This window comes from Hippoglossus hippoglossus, chromosome 21 (assembly GCF_009819705.1).
Source record: "Hippoglossus hippoglossus isolate fHipHip1 chromosome 21, fHipHip1.pri, whole genome shotgun sequence".
NCBI lineage: Eukaryota > Metazoa > Chordata > Actinopteri > Pleuronectiformes > Pleuronectidae > Hippoglossus > Hippoglossus hippoglossus.
Genome location: NC_047171.1, coordinates 20,443,670 through 20,463,167, shown reverse-complemented (window position 1 = coordinate 20,463,167; position 19,498 = coordinate 20,443,670). Strand labels below are relative to the sequence as shown.

Here is a 19,498-nt window from a genome sequence, read left to right as displayed (position 1 = left end):
TATTCGTTATAAAAACAGCAAAAATGTAACACTTACTAAAAACAAGTAAAGACAAAGAAAAAAAAGGACTAACTAACCGTAACTAAGTAAATCCAACGTTAGACATAGACAAAATTTAAATAACATAAAAAGAAGCAAAATAATACTTTACAATGCAAATGCTTCATTTGAGTGATTTTGATATTATTGTGTCCTATGTTTGGTTCATTTTAAATAATGTCTCTTCCTAACGGTAAAGGCTGCACATCATCACAGCATAAACCTGTTACTGCTGTCTACAGAGAGCGTTGTGACTTGTTAATCGGCCTTCTCCTGCTACTATTAAAAATAGATGTTCTGCAAGTGTCCAAAATATCACAAGTATTATTACAATAGTTTTGATACCTTTTACTACTTTTGATTGGGCTAATCAATAGCACAGTTCAAGGTCAAACATTGTATTAGATCAGTTTAAGTGTGTTGGAAAATTGGTAAAATGACACCCACAGAATACTGTGCTGTTGTATTGATACATAGGGATTTTGGGGTATTTGGTCACATTTAGTGGAAACTTTGCCAACATTCATCCTCAATGCTTCAGAGTGTGAAATGAAAAATCACAGACATCACACATCTGAACAGTCCGGTCCTGTCAGTGGATCCCTCCCTCACAGACCTTTAATACAGATCCATCAATCATAACAGATGGATAAATCGGCAGTGCACACAGTTCCTCCATTTTAAAACAGCACTGACGTGTTGTTTGCTCTCACACACGGATGATGCATGTGTGACCACGCTGTCTTGGCTCCACCACTTCACCTTTGGCTGACCATCACTGAAGCTGTTTGTGTTCTCATGTGGGATTTCTGGCTCCAGGGCCAATTTGTTACAACTGTGCCATGTAATGAAAGCTCTTAAATATATACAGTGGGCTGGTGTTGTTGAACACATCTGTGACACAGTAATGTACAGTCTGAAACATAGCAGAGCTAATGGAGCACATTGCCGCCTCTGAGCTCAGAAACAGACTCTAAGTGAAACTTGTATAATCATATTTTAAACCTGGAAAGTTAAGAACACTATGAGAAATTATTTGTGAATTATATTTTTCTTCAATTTCAACATCACAATTATAGAAACAAAAACTATAATAACAAAAAATCATGGTAACAAAGGGACACCCTTTGTACATCAGCAGTATTTCCACATGCTATACTATATATGACCATCTAAAGAGGACTCAGCAAACACAGGGTAGATCTGCGTGTAGAGCAATTAGTCGATTAGTCAACTAATCAACTGCAAGACTATTTTGACAACTAATCAATCACTTCAGTCATTTGCAAGCAAAAATCCTTAATATTTGATTCTCATTGTCCACAATCATGAGGATGCAAAGCTTTCCTTGGTCTTAGGTGACGATAAACTGGATATTTTTGAGTTTTTGAAAGTTACCTTTGCTCTGAGACATTGTGATGGGGTATTTTTTATAATTGTTAACTGAGATTTTACAGCCCAAACAATTAAGTGATTAATTAAAGTATTTGGAAGAATAAGAAAGTTAATGAAAATAATTTTTAGTTGCTGCCCTATTACGTGCTCTTTCTATTTCTTACGATAACCGTCACGATTAGATTTGTTGTAAACTGAGCCAAAAATTGGACATTTGTGGTAGCCGGTGGCTGAAGGCTACTGCTTGTGTTACAATTCATGACAAAATATGTATAAAGGTGTGTTTTTAAACTGTATCATACAATACAAAACATTATCACACCCCCTATCTACTCTATAAACTCGTAAATCTTCATACATTGGGATGTAGGACTTTTCACCTGCTAGTCAGAACAGATGATTATACATTACTTGAATTCATCACTTTTCCCTCTTCCCTCTCTCTTTCGAGTCCAGTTATCTGTTACTTCATCTCAGCGATGGAGTGAGATGTTGTTGCTTTATGACACAAAATCTGTTCTTCACGCTACACTACGGCTGAGTAATCACTACATTAGCATAAACACCGGCCGCCTGCCCTACAAGCAGGGAGCAACCGGCTCAGGCTGTCCACAAGCTGATTACTGCTCATCACATCATATCTGTCTTAGCACAGGTACGGAGCCCGCACTGTGAGTTGTGGCCCGCGGGGCAACCATACGCATGGCCCTCTCCTCCAGGGTCAGGAGCCAGTTATTCCCCGTGTCACCGGCGTTAAATGAGATGAGGGAGTGAATGATGAGAGCGAGCACGGCTGCTGCTGCTGCTGCTGCGGTTCCCACACTGACACCAATAGCCTTTGTGATTCATTGGCCCCGCGGTGTCTGTAACCCACCTGTCCACAGTCATTTGTTATCCTATTTGTTTGCCAGCCTGTCTACCTTCATCTGTCATCCAGTCCAAACATGTCTCTGTGTGTCACTGTCTCTCACTTTGTCTTCATAGAGACAAAAAGCAGCATAAAGCCACAATAAAACTGTGCTTTTCCAGTTTGCAGACTGTTCACATTAAACCCATATTTCTCCGCTTGTACAGGCAGCTCCCTGCATGTCGCAACAATCAGTGCACGATTTACATGACATATGAACATGATTATCATATTGGATTATGTAGCATGACGTAATGTTGTGCACAGTACTATCAACACCCATGACATCTTCCATGACAGGACTTTTTAAAAAACGTGTCAACACTATTTTCTTATTCCAACATCAACAAATGTAAAACAAAAGGTCAGAGAACATCCCTATTTTTTCATAAAATGTGTCCACATTTGTCATGTACAATGGAGTACAAGGCTCATACTGAAGAAAAAAAAGAGTTTAGAGAGAATCATTTCATAATATTACCAGAGTCATAGTAGTACAAGAAAAAAGTCGTACATTTCCGAGAATACATTTCAGGCAACTCATTTTAGAGGGAGTTTATCAAAGTCAACTGCATCTTGTTAAGTTATATTTTAGTATAAGTTTCACAAATAACACAATCTTTAATATTGTGGTTCATCAGCACCATATTATCACAGAGCCACTGTGGAGGAAGTTTTCATTTTTTCCCTTTTATGTAAGAACACCTTGTCAAATAACAACAATAACAACTACTAAAATGTCAACATAGTATACAATTTGTTAACGTAAAATATTTATGTTGTATTGTATAACACAAAAATTAAGGTTTTGTTTCTATTCAGAGATTTTAAGTTGCATAAACAAAGAAATACAAGTTGTACACTGCCCTTAACTTTAATGTTGCTTTGACTAATTTTCATAAAATCATGTGTAGTAGAAAATAAAAAGTTGGCAAAAATACAGAAGATTGCAACAGTTTTTTGCACAATGCATGTGTTCTTAATTGGCCTTGAAATAATTAGGCTATATATATATATATATATATATATACTATATATAATTTATATATAAATTTGAGTACAATTAACTCAACATAATCTATAAACCGTTGTGGGTCAGATGAATTGGGATTTAAAGTGCACCCTGCTCTCTTAGTGCAACAACTGCTTATCCTCAAATCCAGGTATCTATTACACAGTCTCCGCACGCAAACAGTCAGATGTTCCCTCCATGTTCTTGAACTAATGCATCCTAACATAATAATGTCATGTTGACAGTATGGCAGGTGACGCGGTGTCTTCTTTGTGTTACATTAGCTCAGAGCTAGGATATCACGTTACTGTGTGCCGTGTCAACACTCTGCTCTCACACAACAACACAACTCCTTTCTTTGCTTTTACCCATGTATTCATGTATGTAGACTCCAATTCGACGTGGTGAAGCCCGAACCTTGACCACATGTCAGCCTCTCAAATAACAAGCTGCAGCTACAGATGCTTCAATGCAACGAGATGACACTGATCAAACTAAAATATCAGAGGCGAGTCCGAGTCTGGATGAGTCATCACGAGACCCTGCCTCCACCTCACAACCCTTTCAAACTCGAAATAGAACATTTGAACCCTCTCCCGATGACCTCAACCACAACCTGAGCCACAGATTCTGGATCAGAATTCTGGATCTGAAACAAGCCAGAACCACAACGACAAAAGATGAACTGTAGGACTTATTCCGACATTAATCTCAGAAACAAAACCGAAATATATTAATTTAATGGCAAAGAAATAATCTAGGTCTAAGTCTGAATGTAGTAATATGAATAATAAATCACATAAAAGTCACATGTGTCTTTGTAAGATTACACATAAAACGTTCTGATGATCAAATTCTGAAACGTGACCTTCGCTCATGAGAGCTCATCTCTAACCTCGCTCTGTCCAAGTGGCGGCTGTGGATTCAGCGTGTCGCCACCCGGCTGTTGAGGCGTGAAGATCATGGAGGCGTTCCAGTTCTGACTAGCTGAATGGCTCAGCTTTTATTATAAACAGTCAGGTGGAGAATTTGTATTTCCTACATGTCAGATCTTTGGTTGCAAAAAAAAAAATCAAGTTAGTTTAAAGGTCAAGACTCTGTGTGTTTGAATGTATTCAGTATTGATTTGAGATGTTTCCATCAGTCAGAACGTCCTGTTTTACTTGGAAATAAACACATTTATTTCAGCCTTGTGTGACCAATAATCAAATGTTCAAAAATATTCAGCTTACAGTAAGACCAAGAAAATCTCTGAATCCTCACATTTGAGGACCTGGAATGTCAAATATTGTGAATTTGTGCTTACAAATGACTTTTGTCAAAAATAATTAGTGATTAATTGTCTTTCAATTAATTAATTCACTTATCCTCTAATCAAAGCCATGAGCATATCTATAAAGTCCTGATTCATTGAGATGCTCTGTGCTGTTACTTCTCCTGCTCATCAGGTTGGGGGGTATTCTCTTTCCTGTTTTGCCGGACAATCAGCTGGCGGACGTTTGGCGACTCAGCCTGAAAAACCAGGCCTCAGCACAAATGTTTATCTAACAGACGATGGCACAGTCTGTCGCCCTATGGATGCTGCCACATATGGGCCCTCTGTTGAACACAACCCATTAAGAGCGCCCAGGGAGGACAGGGAGGTAAATGGCACCGGCAGATACGCTGTGTTGGAAATGAGGCTTCATTCATCTCATCTGAATATTTCATGAGAGCTGAAGATGTGCGATTTTGTGAGCAATGGATCCATAAATAGCCGAGAGCATCTTTCATAAACACATTTCAGAAGAAGATCAATTAAGCGAGTCCCAAAAAAAAAATCAATTCTTTTCATTAGAAAAGAGATGATGGCAAAATATAAATGACATGATCTTCTGTCATATTTTATGGTTTGAGCATCTCTCATGTATAGGATTCATTGTATTTCTCTGTTTTATATGGAACAGAATACGGTCAAAACCCAATTTCTCATTTTCTAGGTCTGTTTTTTATGGTTTAGATTTGGTCTCTCGGATGCCATTAAGGGAAATCTAAATTATACAGCATATAATTATATATTAACAATAGTTAATCCCTATAAGCAGATTCTGCATGTGAATATGCAGAATCTGAAGGTGAGGGACCAGATTTAGTTTTTTTGTTTCCAGTGTGACCAATCACGTTTGAGCAGGTTTTGGTTGCCCGCAGATAAACAAATAGCAAAAGAGGTGGATCACAAAATGTTGTCTGGACCTAAAATACTTACAAAAAGTATCGCTGGTTGGGTTTTGTTTGAATTGCTCTTGTGACAAAAGAAACTCATTGGACTGTAGAGAGTTTACAGCAATTGGATGATATTTTACTTGATTTCCTGGGGAAATATTCATAGATTTATTATAGGTATGTATACTCATATTTAGGGAATAGTTGTATGTTTTGAAAGCAGTAGTGGACAGTTTTTAATTTATATTTCTGTATTTTGATTTATCTAATAAAAAGAAGTATCATCTGTAGCAGCAGTGGCAGCTGTGCACAGTGCATGTGCAAGAACAAAATCACACACACACACACACACACACACAATATTTCAAAGCTCAGGGGGGAGGAAACATGCTTACATAGGGTTGCTTGACATCAGGACTAACACATGATGCATTGCTTTAAATTCTGCCCTGTTCATCAATTTCTTCTCCGGCAGTAGAGCCTCCAAATACCCTGTTCAGCTACTTTCACAGGAGAACAGATGCTTTGTGTGATTGCTTTCTCTGTGGTGATCGGCTATTTAACAGCTCCGATAAAAAAGACACAGGGACAGCATGTTTTTGATAAACTCCACATTATCATATGAGGTGGTAGATAGCATGTATGTATCTGTATGTGTCCTGTGGATCTGCCAACACACTGCATGCTTGACTGATGACAGTGTCACACTCATTCATCCTTTCAGGCAGGAAGAATAGAAGAAAATCTGTAAAACTCTGAGCAGAATAAAAGACAAGTAGAGGACTTGCTCTTGTCCTGAATCTGGAAATGTTGTTTGGAGCCGATAACATGGTTTCAGTGTGAAAAAAAATACTATTGCATATCAATAATGGAATGAAAACAAATGGCAAATGTGCAGCAGAGGATTTGAACCGCAGTTAGTCTCTGAAATCAAGCTGCTGGGCAGGACAGTGAGGATTAATGCCTTTGTCCAGGGCTTCCAGGCACCTCTGCTAATGATCCAGTCAGAGCCATGGGACTCTTTCCTTGATACAAATAACTGTTATTTACTGCCTCATTACAAATGAAATCTATAACGACTGGAGAGAGAGGAAAATGAAAGCACCTCCCCACTGGTCACTACACCTGTTTTATTTTAGTTCCTCCATTTAAAATAATGAAGAACCTTTTAAAAAAAAATATATATATATATATATATATATAATCAGCAGATATATTAATGAGGAATGCAACCTATTATAATAATAATAATCATTATTATTATTATTATTCAATTATTATTATTATGATTATTAGGTAATCAATTACTAGTTAACTTCATAACATGTGTAAAATGTCTTATTAATATTGTCTAATGTCTACTATTTTGTCCAAAAACAGACAAAAGCAGCTAAAGCACATTTACGAAACTGAAACCAAGGACTGGTTGTTTATTTTAGAGATAAACCTTTTCAGATTTGAGTGGAATTTAGTAGAAAGTTGGACATTGGCCAAAGAAATAAAGATTATGTGCAATTAGTGCCACCGTTCAAGAAATGGAAATAAAAATACACTAACTAGACTTAACCAAAGTTGGTACATAACACATTTGGAAAAGTCTTTGAAAAGTATATTTTTCTCTGACCGTTTGCCATATTCTTCTAGGTACTTCTGAAAAAGTTAAAGGTTTTGTCGTCTCTGATATATTTTCATGGTTTCTCTAAGACAAGACTAAATTTAAGTCCATTCAGTGTTTGAAAACCACAAAGTAGTCTAGATAAACTATAGTGGTTTTAATGCTGCTCTCTGTATTCGTCATTTTGCTTTTTCTGAGACTGCTCATGCACGAATGTCAAATATGATGTCATTCAGCACGTTTCACTGGAAAGGAAAGAAGGTATTCAGAGCACGAGGCACTTTGAAGCTTTACCAAAATGACTATCATGTAAACGACTCAGCGAACCCACCTCTCCCCCTCCTCCCTGTCTGCCTCCTGTCTCTCCCTCAAACACACGCACGCACGCACGCACGCACGCACGCACGCACGCACGCACGCACACACACACACACACACACACTGACAATGGGTTGTTTGTGAGGCCATTATCTAGGAGTGTCAAGTGGCCAGTCTTGAGTCCATCGTGCCACACTCCAGCCTTATCTGCTCAGACGCCAAAGCTCGGTCTGTTCTCTCATCTCCATCCTTCTTCCTCCGCGGACCTGCTCTCCTATCAGAGTCTCCATGAACAGCTGAAAGCTTTCTCTCTTCCTTACATCCGCCAGTATTCATAACTGGAAAAAGACGCCACACACACAGTTACAGGATAACCAGCATACTAATAACGATATTATTTCCTTCTTAAAGAGAAGACTCCACTTTTAGTGTCTTCTTCAAAACTTTGCTATAATACATTTACTAATTACCTTAAAAACACAAAGGTCATGGTTTCACCCCTGTCTTTGTGTTTCTTGACTGTTTTGTTTGAATCTATCTTTTGAAACAGATTTTTATGAAGCTTGGTTGAAAGGCAGGACATGGGCCACGAAAGAGCCAATTACGTTTTGGTGTGGATCTAGATAAAAGGAATCCTCACTTTCTCATGAGGCTTTTTCTGACATTTTAAATTTTCTCCTGATAGATGGAAAAGAATCTGGCATATTTAGGAAACTGATATTTAAGCATGTGAGCATTTTGGTGCAGCTTGATTGAGTTTCAGGGGACTGATTGGCCTCCGGGGAAATATACGCTCCATTCTAAGTTGTTTGTTAAATTTATGATCTGAAAAGACACATATCAGTAAATGTTGTTAAGCAATCGTGAGAGAGTGGGTGGCTCTATAAATAAATTTACGTGATGATGACGTCACAAACAAGCAAAGGAAAGAGACACACGCGTTCCATGTTACGTTCATGGTCACAATCTACAGCTTATGACACATTCATAGGAAATCAACTGGAAGTGAGTCACACGAGCAGAGAGAGTCTGTGGGTCATTACAGGTGAGTTCGATTCCCTGCCTGTTGCCTCAGAAATCCACCCAACCAAAGTCTCACTTCTGAAAAACATCCACAGGCCCGCCAGCTAAGGACAAGTGCTGATAGGAAACCACCAGGACAGTGAGAGCCCCTGAGACGTCTTTGTCTGTAGCGCTGCCAACGCGTCTCCGAACACGAGACAATGTGGAACGCAGCAGCTCGGAGACATTGTCTCAACTGGTTTTGTTCAGCTTGGGTTCAGAGGTGTCGGGGGGTGGGGAAGTAAACCCACATTCCTCCTGCATCAATTGACACATGAATGGAATTGAGAGGAATTGGAGGAGAAATAACTGAACCTGCAGCTTAATCAATCGTAACGAAGTGATAAATCAATCCGTATCTACACCAACGGACTGGATGAGACCGTTTCTGAGAGATCTTTTTGTTTGCTTCAGTCTGAGGTGGAGCGTTAATAGCCTCATCTACTCATCAGTTATTCAGACCCATATTAATAATGGAACAAATACCACATGTTAACAGCAGCTGAAACAACAGGAAACAGACTTAGGCATTTCTGGATTGCGGTGAACTCTTAGGGACGCAAAGAGCATCTCTATGGTTCCAACAGTCCTTTGGTGAATCTCTGGTTCTTTCATAAAAAAGTCCAAAGTTTTGGAATAAGAAGGTGAGAGAATTCAACTCCAACGACCACTTTGGCAGGAAAAATCCACTAAATGAGCTTTAAAATCACTTTCATGCCTCACTTACAAACTGACAGATTAAAGTAAGTGACTTTTTGAATACTTACACTTGATTAAATCCTTTTGTTTTTGACAGAAAATGAACACAAGCACATTCTTGAGAGCTGTACTCTTCCACAGCCACATCAGGCTGCTGCTTTCATTGGAAAAGCTCTGAAAAACCCACTGTACACACCCGCTCAGCACCACACAGTAACAGTACTGCGACTATAGGTAGTAAACAGACATATAAGAAGGTGGATTTGCCATTTCGCGGAAACATGAATCCAAGTGAATAAATCGGTGTCAGCTGGATTAGTAAATAAACTGTTTGTTTGCAAGTTCTTTAGATCAACTTTTAACAGGCGCTGATAAGCTAGCGTTGTGTCACAATTTGTTTAAATAGACAATCCTAACCACATGTGGAGCTGTTTCATTGCTTGGGCTCTCCTGTTTTCACATGAAAATACCTCGATGCACAAAGCCTCAGACCTCGAGCTCATCCAACACCTTCATTCAAACCCTATCACCCAATATCAGTGTAGGACCTCACTAAAGTTTTTGTGGCTGAATGGGAGAAAAACATGGTGGAAAACTAGAAGGAAAAAACGAACACACCCTTCTACCAAGTTTAATGGAAATCCGTTAAGTGGTGTTTGTGTATTCTTGCAAACAGACTAATGGACTGGGGTGCAAACGCAACATAAAAATTAACTGATTCTTCAAGATGCAACAATCAAAAGTGCTTCTTTTTTTTTTTTTTGCTCAAACTGAACCTCAACCTTGCTCCTGCTGCAGAACGACTGAAAAATCTCCTCCACCTTTCGTCTCGAAGCAGCACCCGGGCGTCAGGTGGAGTTATGGAAAGGTCTTGACAGATTCTGGCTCAGTGGGATTCCCTCCTCCCCTCCACCCAGCAGCACCTCCTGCATTTATTGATCTATTTTTCCACTACGCTGACACATTTTTATCCCACAGATGCCCGTCGATAATAATGTTTGCCTCTCTGCATCAAATATGGTTATATCCACGCGTCCTGGAACCTGTGTGTTTGCGTACAGATGAGAATTTATATTCAATGGCACGGGAATGCATTTCTCTACCTAGTGTCCGTTCTCGTTTACAGATGCTTGATATGACTATGGATGTTGGTCTATTCTGTGAACCCTGATGTAGAGCGGGATGTGACGAAGGAAGAAGGCGTCCTCCAGCACTGTCGAAAAACAAGCTGCTGCTGGGAATCACATGCACATATATAAATATCCCCTCATGCTCACAAACAGGCTTCCATGCATACTGGCCATTCATGCATATGCAGCGATGGTGAGGGAAGGCTGTTAGGATCTGCAGATGCTCAGTCCAGACAGGAGGGGAGAGCTGTCATCTGATGAGCAAACTGTACAGTTGGTTGACTGAGGAGCACACTCTCTAAAACACACACACCGACACAGACACCCTTCCCCCAACATCCTCCAACTCCCCCGAGAAAAGTGCACGTTCAGCCCACTCAAGACTCAATGCCCTGTGTGGGTGTTTACGCGGGGGATCAACAGCAAGGCTCACAAGTGTCAGACGCCCCGTCCACTCACCGCCTCCGAGTCTTCAAATCCATGTAGGTACAAGTTATCGTACATGGAGGAGTGAGATTCCAAAAAGCAGCTTGTCGATGCAAAAAATATTTAAAAAAGGGGAGGGGGGGAATCAACCTGCTCCAGAGAGGATGGATGAAGATGATGATGATGAGTACAGGGGGGGGTGACAGAGCCCAGCAGCCGTCTCTGTCTCCACATGAAGGTATGATCACAGAGCAACAAGACCTCACCAGAGCAGCAGCAGACAGAGTAAAACGAAAAAGGTGGAGCCCTGTGTTTTCCCGCTGCTGAATTGGATGCTATTGCCCCCGAGACGAGCGAGTGTTGGTTCCCATTATAAGGCAGCCTGCTTGTCCCCAGAGGCAGAGCAGACCTGGCATTTCATCTGCCTTCCAAGCTCAGATCACACAAGCCAATCCTCCCTTCCTCCAGCACCGTCTGATGACAGAGGTGGGATGCGGGCTGCTGATTGGCCGGCGGAGGCTACACTCGGGCTGGTTGACTGTAAGTGAGGAAGAGGCATAAAGGGGAGGTGGAGAGAGGCAGGGGGGGCAATGGGGTCCGCAGCCTGAGAGCATCATTAACCAGCAAGCTTTGAATTCAGTGTGTGTGTGTGTGTGTGTGTGTGTCTGTGTGTGTTTGTGTGTTTGTCTGTGTGTGTTTGTGTATGTGTGTGTGTGTGTGTGTGTGTGTGTGTGTGTGTGTGTGTGTGTGTGTGTGTGTGTGTGTGTGTGTGTGTGTGTGTGTGCTCTTGTACAGATATCTTTGTGAGGACCAGAGTCTACAAGCTACTGAGTGAGGACATTTTGGGAAAGTGAGGACCTTTTGGCCTGTCCTCACTTTGTGACCCATCTTTAATGGACTGTTGGGGATTAAGACTTGGTTTTAGGGTTAGGGTTACAATTAGGTTTAGGTTTAGGTTAGGTTAATGGTTAGGGTTAGGGTTAGGGTGTGTGTGTGTGTGTGTGTGTGTGTGTGTGTGTGTGTGTGTGTGTGTGTGTGTGTGTGTGTGTGTGTGTGTGTGTGTGCGTCTGTGATGCTGATGCTGCTGCTCTGTTACAGCTGCTCGTGCACGTCTATAAAATCAATCTATGAACGTCTGTTACAGACAAACTCAATGAAAAGCTGTAGTTTGATGCTTTTATGACCACGACTGTTAAACATAATCACTGAATAATGGAGGAGTGTAAAGATGTATTTGATCGATTCATAGTTTACTCATTCTTTATGGAGCTCCTAGTGATTAATTCCCTCGTTTTACCAAACATTTATTATAATAATCATGGCCTGCATGAACTTGTCCTTAAGTTAATGTATGAAGACGTTTATTTGATTAATAAATTGTGTTTTTAAACTGTGATTCAAAAATTGATAGTAAAAACAACTGGAAAATGTTTCAGTGGTTGTCTATATTAAAGTTTAATATCAGTGTAGGTATTGTATTGGCTTGTTAAAAGTTATTACTATTATTTTGGCTGTGTACCTTTTACATAGAAAGTTCAGATGGAAAATAATGTGTATTTATCTTGTTAAATATTTCTAAAATGATCAAATATAGATACATTAATCAAACTGGTATTTTATGCTTGTAGGATCCAATCCAAACTGTGAGATTATGTTTTCTGTGTTCTGTCTTCAAAAATAAAGAAAGAACAACAGCGCCCTCTCCTGACAAAACACGTTACAGCAGCTCAACCTCCTGCTGATGCATCTTCATCAAACCTGCGTCAGTTCTTTTTTTGTTTGTTTTTCTTCCTGTTCCACAGTCATCAGATATTATATATACTATCAAACTACTCATCAGATACTGACGTGTCGCACCTCAGCAGTGTGTGTGTGTGTGTGTGTGTGTGTGTGTGTGTGTGTGTGTGTGTGTGTGTGTGTGTGTGTGTGTGTGTGTGTGTGTGTGTGTGTGTGTGTGTGTGTGCTCTTGTACAGCTGTCTTTGTGAGGACCAGAGTCTACAAGCTACTGAGTGAGGACATTTTGGGGAAGTGAGGACCTTTTGGCCTGTCCTCACTTTGTGACCCATCTTTAATGGACTGTTGGGGATTAAGACTTGGTTTTAGGGTTAGGGTTAGGGTTACAATTAGGTTTAGGTTAGGTTAATGGTTAGGGTTAGGGTTAGGGTGTGTGTGTGTGTGTGTGTGTGTGTGTGTGTGTGTGTGTGTGTGTGTGTGTGTGTGTGTGTGTGTGTGTGTGTGTGTGTGCTGGTGCATAAAGTAACACATCAGGCCTATGTTTTTGGGGAACGCCTAATAGACAAATAGAGAGAAAGAGAGAGAAGGAGCTTATTGGGTATCTCAGAAGATGCAGGTCAACATGGGATTCTGCAACAGTTTGGGAGCTTCATTCACTTCAACGTTCAGCTTCCACAAGTCAAACACTGAGTTTAAGATTGAGACCTTTAGTTTCAGGGCCAGGTTTGGAAATATGACGAGATGTAAAGTAAGGATTTGGGTTATAGTTGTGGCTGGTTAACATGTAGTGGCTGGAACAAGCCATCAGGGGACGATTGATAATCGACAATCCATTCATTATCCATACCACTTATCCTTTGAGGGCCGCAGGGGCGGGCTGGAGCCAACACCCTGAGAACAGGTCACCAACGCATCACAGAGCCAACACACAGACACAAACTACCAATCACACTCACATTTATGGACCATTTAGAGATGGTGATTTGAGCCGGGAACCTTCGTAGGAAAGCAAATACATTTTCTTTTTTTAGATTTGAAGAATTTGTTGTTTATATCTGTTTTATGGGATTTTAATTGAATATCTTTTATATATATCTACGACAAAATCAGAACTCTGACGGTGACATGACAGGAATTTATCGCGATTTATTAAATACTGAAAATACCATATCCATTAATAGAATGATAATGAAAATAATCATGTGATTACTTGTACAACACATCCGTGGACACTTCAGTGTCTTACTATTCACTATACAGTATTTGTATAATATTCACAGGGTTACTTTCTTGTTAGAAGTTTTACTCAGAGTGACTGGAGGGCTAAAGTTCATTGTGCCAGTTGTGACAGCAGTGGCCGTACTCCTGCAGTAATTCATGCATTAAACGGCTGCTGAGTTGAGCCATGTGACCTACATAAGAGGGATTAGCAGTGTGAAGACGCCGCTGTTTTATCAGTGTTTCTGGCTGCAAGCAGAAACTAATTCTGTTAAGGGAGCTTCGCTGCTTAATGTTTGAGTGATTCAGAAATTAGACATTTCTGGGTGGAAACTGTATCTTATTTTAAACTGGGCTTTCAAATTTGTAATTCTTTTCTTTTAATTTAGTCTTTGTGTTGTTTTTGACCATGTGCAGCATCTTAAATCCACCTCTGTGTCTGAAAGGTGTTTTATAAATAAAATTGTCTTGCCTTGTGAGCACCTAGTGTTTAAATAAAGAAAGTACTTCCTGCTGAAAAGGGAGCGGAGCTGCAGTTTCCTGCTCATCCACCTTCCGGGCCCGACCCCTGTTGTTAAAGGGCACCCGTTACCATGGATACGTGGGGGAATCAAAAGAGAGCCACTTCTCACCTGATGACGACCACACCGGTGATGACACATCACAGCGCGGGTGTTGAGCGTGTTATAAGGAAAAGTAACGAGTACGAGGGAGTATGGAGGTTGTTCTGTCTTCAGATTTATCTTTTTACATTTTTATTTGTGTGTCAATTAAAGATGAAGTTGACCATTGTATTAGGGACTGAGCTACACTCAGCAACTTAGTTTTAGAAGTTTAAGTATATTTAAAAGAAAAAGGAAAAAAAGTTTATTTATACATAAATACATATATATGTGTGTGTGTACTGTGTATGTATATGTACTGTGTATGTGTATGTATATGTGTATGCATGAGTATATGAATATGTACTGTATATGTATTCAATATGTATCTGTGTACTGTATATGTATAAGTATATGTATATGTGCATGTATAAGTAAATGTTCTGTATATGTATATGTGTATATATAAGCTTATGTATATGTACTGTATATGTATATTATATGTATATTAATATGTAAATGTATATGTGTGACCTGTAATTCCTCAGTACTCTAATACAAACAGCAGCCACAGATACAAGCACTGACACTATCATAAATCACATCTGGATAATAGATGACGTGGGGGGGGGGGGGGGGGGCTCCGACCTGATTTATTTTTATTTGACTTCAGCAGATCTCCTCAGGGAGACGTGTGGTGTTGGCACAGGCCAGAACATGATGGAGGATTCGAGGTCATGGAGAAACGAAAGAGGCAGTGACAAAGAAAGGAAGAAGGCAGCCGGGTGGAGGTGTTGGGGACAAAGGTAACCAATGACAAACTACCCTGGTGTCGCTGAACGGCCGCAGCAGCCTCAGTTCCCTTGGTTACTTGTTAGTGGGATGTCAAAGTCCAGGCTAAGTCCCTGCCTGTATTATGAATTACAGAAGGGACTTCATACAGGATACCAATTAGAATTTGCTTAACAGTGGCACATGTGAAAAGAAGAATTAAACAGGCCCTTTCCTGATGAATTAAACATGGCTGCTCGATGCCTCCTGAGCAGCTGAGCGGACTCAATTCCCAGGCTGGAACAAATCTAGGCCATTGGTTCCCTTAACTACACAACAGTGAACAAAAGCTTGTGTCTGCAACACATCGTCTGACCTCCTGTACCTTTCTTCACTTCTCACTTGACGCTAAAGTCCGACTTGTGTGAGTGCGACTGAAGGTTCTGGAACGGTTGAGGATTGGGGTCAGAAAGCAGCAGTGGTGCAGCAGAGCCGGAGCGCTCGCTTTCTCAAGTCTCTGAGACTTTGTGACATTTCTAGCACAAAGACGGAAAAACACACCTGCTCAAATAATGTTTCTGTACGATGTGATGAAACACTTTACATTCTGGCTAAGGAGGTAGAGCGGGTCGGCCACTAACCAGAAGGTCGATGGTTCCAATCCACATGGGCAAGATACCAAACCCCAAATTGCCCCTGACAGCTGTTCTGGCAGAGAGTGAATGGTGTGTTTTAGTTTTTTGATGCTATGAAAATGAGGTGCGACTGACTTTCAACGGTTCCATGTCCCATCTGCTAACATGGAGGGGCCCCCTTTATGAGCTGTAATGTTGTCCATCTTTATTTTTAGTATTGTTACCTAAATCAAAAAGGTTTATCGTCAGTATGGTGGCCACTATGGGACAACAAAGACCCAGTTAATCCAATTCAGTTCTACATTGTACTCAGTATAATGTGGACTTATTCAGTCTCAGTTGTACTTAGTAGGACATTGTTGATATTAGCGAAGTTTAACTCCCTCCAGCCAATTTACTTTGATTAGAGATATTTTAGAAATTTTAATATTGCAGTATTGAAAGTAAAATTCAATATATCAAAGCACAACTTTAATTTTCAACTTTCATTGTTATTTCCTGATCCATATCAGCCTTAAAATCTTTGTATCAGTCAGATTCCCATACGCTGACGTGATCATATTAGACCTAAAAAGGTTATAATAGGCGACATGTTTAAAACCACTGCATTTCATCATGTTGATATAGTTCAATAGCTGTTGTCAGCTCCAGGTTGTTGAAAGGAAAGCGACTTGTGACCCACCTGTCTGAGGATGAAGCTGGTGGACGTGGTGCTGCCGTCTGACCTCTTCAGTCGGCTGCGTCTGGAGTAAGTCCCTCTGTTTCCCTGGTGACGTTCAAACAGACACAAATTCACTTCCTGTATTTGCGACCCTGTTATTGTTGCAGCTTCCCCACATTTATCCCTCACTGTCTTCATACACTTGCTCAAGGGCACCTTCCTTCCAGCAGCCCCCATTTAACCCTGCGTCTCGGCCCCCGGGTTGGCAGAGCTCTTTTTCCAGCTGCCTCTTGTCCTCTGTGATGACCTGATTCTATGAACTTCATCAGGCTGTCATGCACCAACATCCATAACACAGACTCATGATTTCTGACCTGATTTCACAGGTAGTTTGTTTCTGTGCCTGACGAGCCCGTTAGCAAACACTTCATCTGATGAGGAACGATGTGAAAAACCAGGAGGTGAAATATGATAAATGACTTTTCTATCTCTGTATCTGCCGCATATTGTCCTCCTGAGGCAATGGAGCACGTCTGGGGTGACGTTCAGGCATTTAACCTTCCAAGCACAAAATAAAATGAGCCCTCCATTGTTTTTATCACGGGATGCAACCAACATTAAAATTTTCTCACTGTCAATTAACCTTCTGATTATATTACTTATTATATTCATTAAGTGTTAATTCCATAAAACTGTGACAAAGGCCCTGTTCAAATTACACATTAACTCCTGCACTAACTGTACAGCTCTTTAACTCTTGATGACATATTGCACATACATTTTTACATCTTTCATTATTATTTCATAACTTTCACATAAGATTCCGCTCTTCTATTTTTTTTTTTATATATATATATATATATATATATATATATATATATATATATATATATATATATATACTGATAGTACCTGATTTATGTTTCTCCTCACTTTCCTACTTATTATGTCCATTATCATACAGTGGAACCTGACCGATGTAGATTTTTATAGCCGATGCCAACATCAATATCAGGGGGTTAAAAAAAATTAATGATTCCTAAGATGTTGTTATCAAACCTTTATGATAAAGAAATGTAATTGAGGCTTGATATTACAAAGTTTACGTTTTATTATTAATAACTACACAAATACAACCAAATATATAGAATTTACGTTAAGAAAGTGTATTTTGTAAAATAAAAGTTTTCATATAGGAGCATATCACCAACCTATACGCGAGACTGATATATCTATAAAAGGGTTCATATTAGACGTCGGTCGTGAAAATGGCTTATAAACTTGATTCAGATTTCCCAAGGACCAAAAGTCCAGAATCCAAAGATGTAACAGTTTGAACTCGATCTCTACATATTTTCTTTTTGCGTGACTGATGTACAGTATATTACTACTGGCACTATAACAGTAAAATATATATTGATTAGCATCCGTATTTTCAATGTATTGTATTGTAGCCTTTATATAACCTCTCATCTTTGCCTCATGGTTTATGCAACACTGCAGTTTCCCAGCAGGATTGATTAAGTATTTATCAAACTATTAGGACCGGACACAGTGACCATTTATTTCATATGATGATATGAATCATACTGTCAGACAGAGTGAGAGTTATCCCAGTATTCAGTATTTCTGCTAACCCTCCAACATTGTGGTCAATATTACAAATCAATATCGGCCTGATTTATGGCTCTCCGGGTTTTGCATCAATATGGTGACACACATTGATCCGTCAGGTATCTAAATTACTGCATCTGCCAACAGTGTCTATATTTCTCACAGAGCTTTACCAATATATCAGTCGGCAGATAAATATTGGCAGATATGAGCCTTTCACAGACATTTTGTTATCAGTGTTCTTTGCCGAAACTGAAACTATGTATATATCGCAATTATTTGGTTGTATTTGAGTTTTCATTTTCTTTTTAGTTATTCATTTTTAGTTATTCAAAATAAAGTTATTGGATACACTGTAAAATGTCAGGTTACAGTCATGTTTCTTTCTTTCTAACAATCTATCTATCTATCTATCTATCTATCTATCTATCTATCTATCTGTGCAGCAAATTTTGTTTGAGAACTCAGATCAATTTCTTCTCTGTAAAAAGTGGCCTGGGACATTTCATACACCATGAGAGGAACTCCATCAGAAACGGTTTAATAATTTAACACATCATCTCAGGTTTTTCAAATCAGCACCTGATCACTAAATTAATGGAAACCCCAGAGGCTCGTTAGGGAAGATGAAGAATTCAGCTCCAGTTAAAAACTGAGAGAGCAATCCATCAAGAGAAGAAAGAGAAGAGGAGAAGAGGAGAGGAGGAGAAGAGGAGAAGAGGAGAAGAGGAGAAGAGGAGAAGAGGAGATGTTTGCCTCCTACCTGGAACACAGGCTTCTGCACTCCCTCTCCTATCCCGTGACGGGTGTAGATGTGCCGGGACATGTCCGCCAGCTCGTCGGTCCAGGGCGGAGGCTGCCGCTCGGCCCCGCTCCACTGGAAGTGCTGCTGCTCGGGCAGCGGACAGGGAACCACCGCGGGCTCCAGCTCAGCTCCGGATGGAGAGGATGGAGAGAGAGAGAGAGAGAGCGAGAGAGAGAGAGAGAGAGAGAGAGAGAGAGAGAGAGAGAGAGAGAGACAGGGGGGACGCAAAGATGGCTCCGGCTGCTGGAGAGGTGTCCTGCTCGAGTCTCTGCAGCAGATGAGGATGGAGACTGTGTTTGCTTCAGATCGGATCCTCTGCTGCCTCTGCTGCCCCTCCTCCATCCTCCTCCATCCTCCTCCTTCCTCCTTCCTCCCTCCTCCATTCTCCTCCTTCCTCCTTCCTCCTCCTCCATCCTCCTCCTCCTCCTCCATCCACTCCATCACACAGGACTGTGGGGCGTCCAAGGACAACAACCACACTGCAGGAGACCAGCTTTATAATAAATACACAAATAATACAATCTAAATTAACAAGTAAAAATAAACCTCCAACAATTAGAATAAGAATAAGAAGACCAATAATAACAATAATAAACATAATAAACATAATAAACATAATAAACATAATGATAATGATAATAATAATAATAAC

The 19,498-nt window shown here is 40.2% G+C and overlaps 1 protein-coding gene across 4 annotated transcripts in view; it reads right to left on the bottom strand.

Annotated features, from left to right (window-relative positions):
- cacnb4a (calcium channel, voltage-dependent, beta 4a subunit) overlaps window positions 1–19,143 on the bottom strand; it is a 31,555-nt gene extending 12,412 nt beyond the window's left edge. The window contains exons 1-3 of one of the 4 annotated variants that reach the window (XM_034574395.1): window positions 19,066–19,143; window positions 18,805–19,013; window positions 16,449–16,532 (exon numbers count right to left, since the gene is read on the bottom strand). In XM_034574395.1, the coding sequence (XP_034430286.1) occupies window positions 16,449–16,532; window positions 18,805–18,867 (147 nt within the window). In that variant the 5' untranslated portion in view covers window positions 18,868–19,013; window positions 19,066–19,143. Of the gene's footprint in view, window positions 1–10,838; window positions 11,315–16,448; window positions 16,533–18,804; window positions 19,014–19,044 lie in introns of those variants that run through there. The other 3 variants (XM_034574396.1, XM_034574392.1, XM_034574394.1) reach the window with 3 other exon arrangements.
- Between the last annotated feature and the right edge of the window lie 355 nt (window positions 19,144–19,498).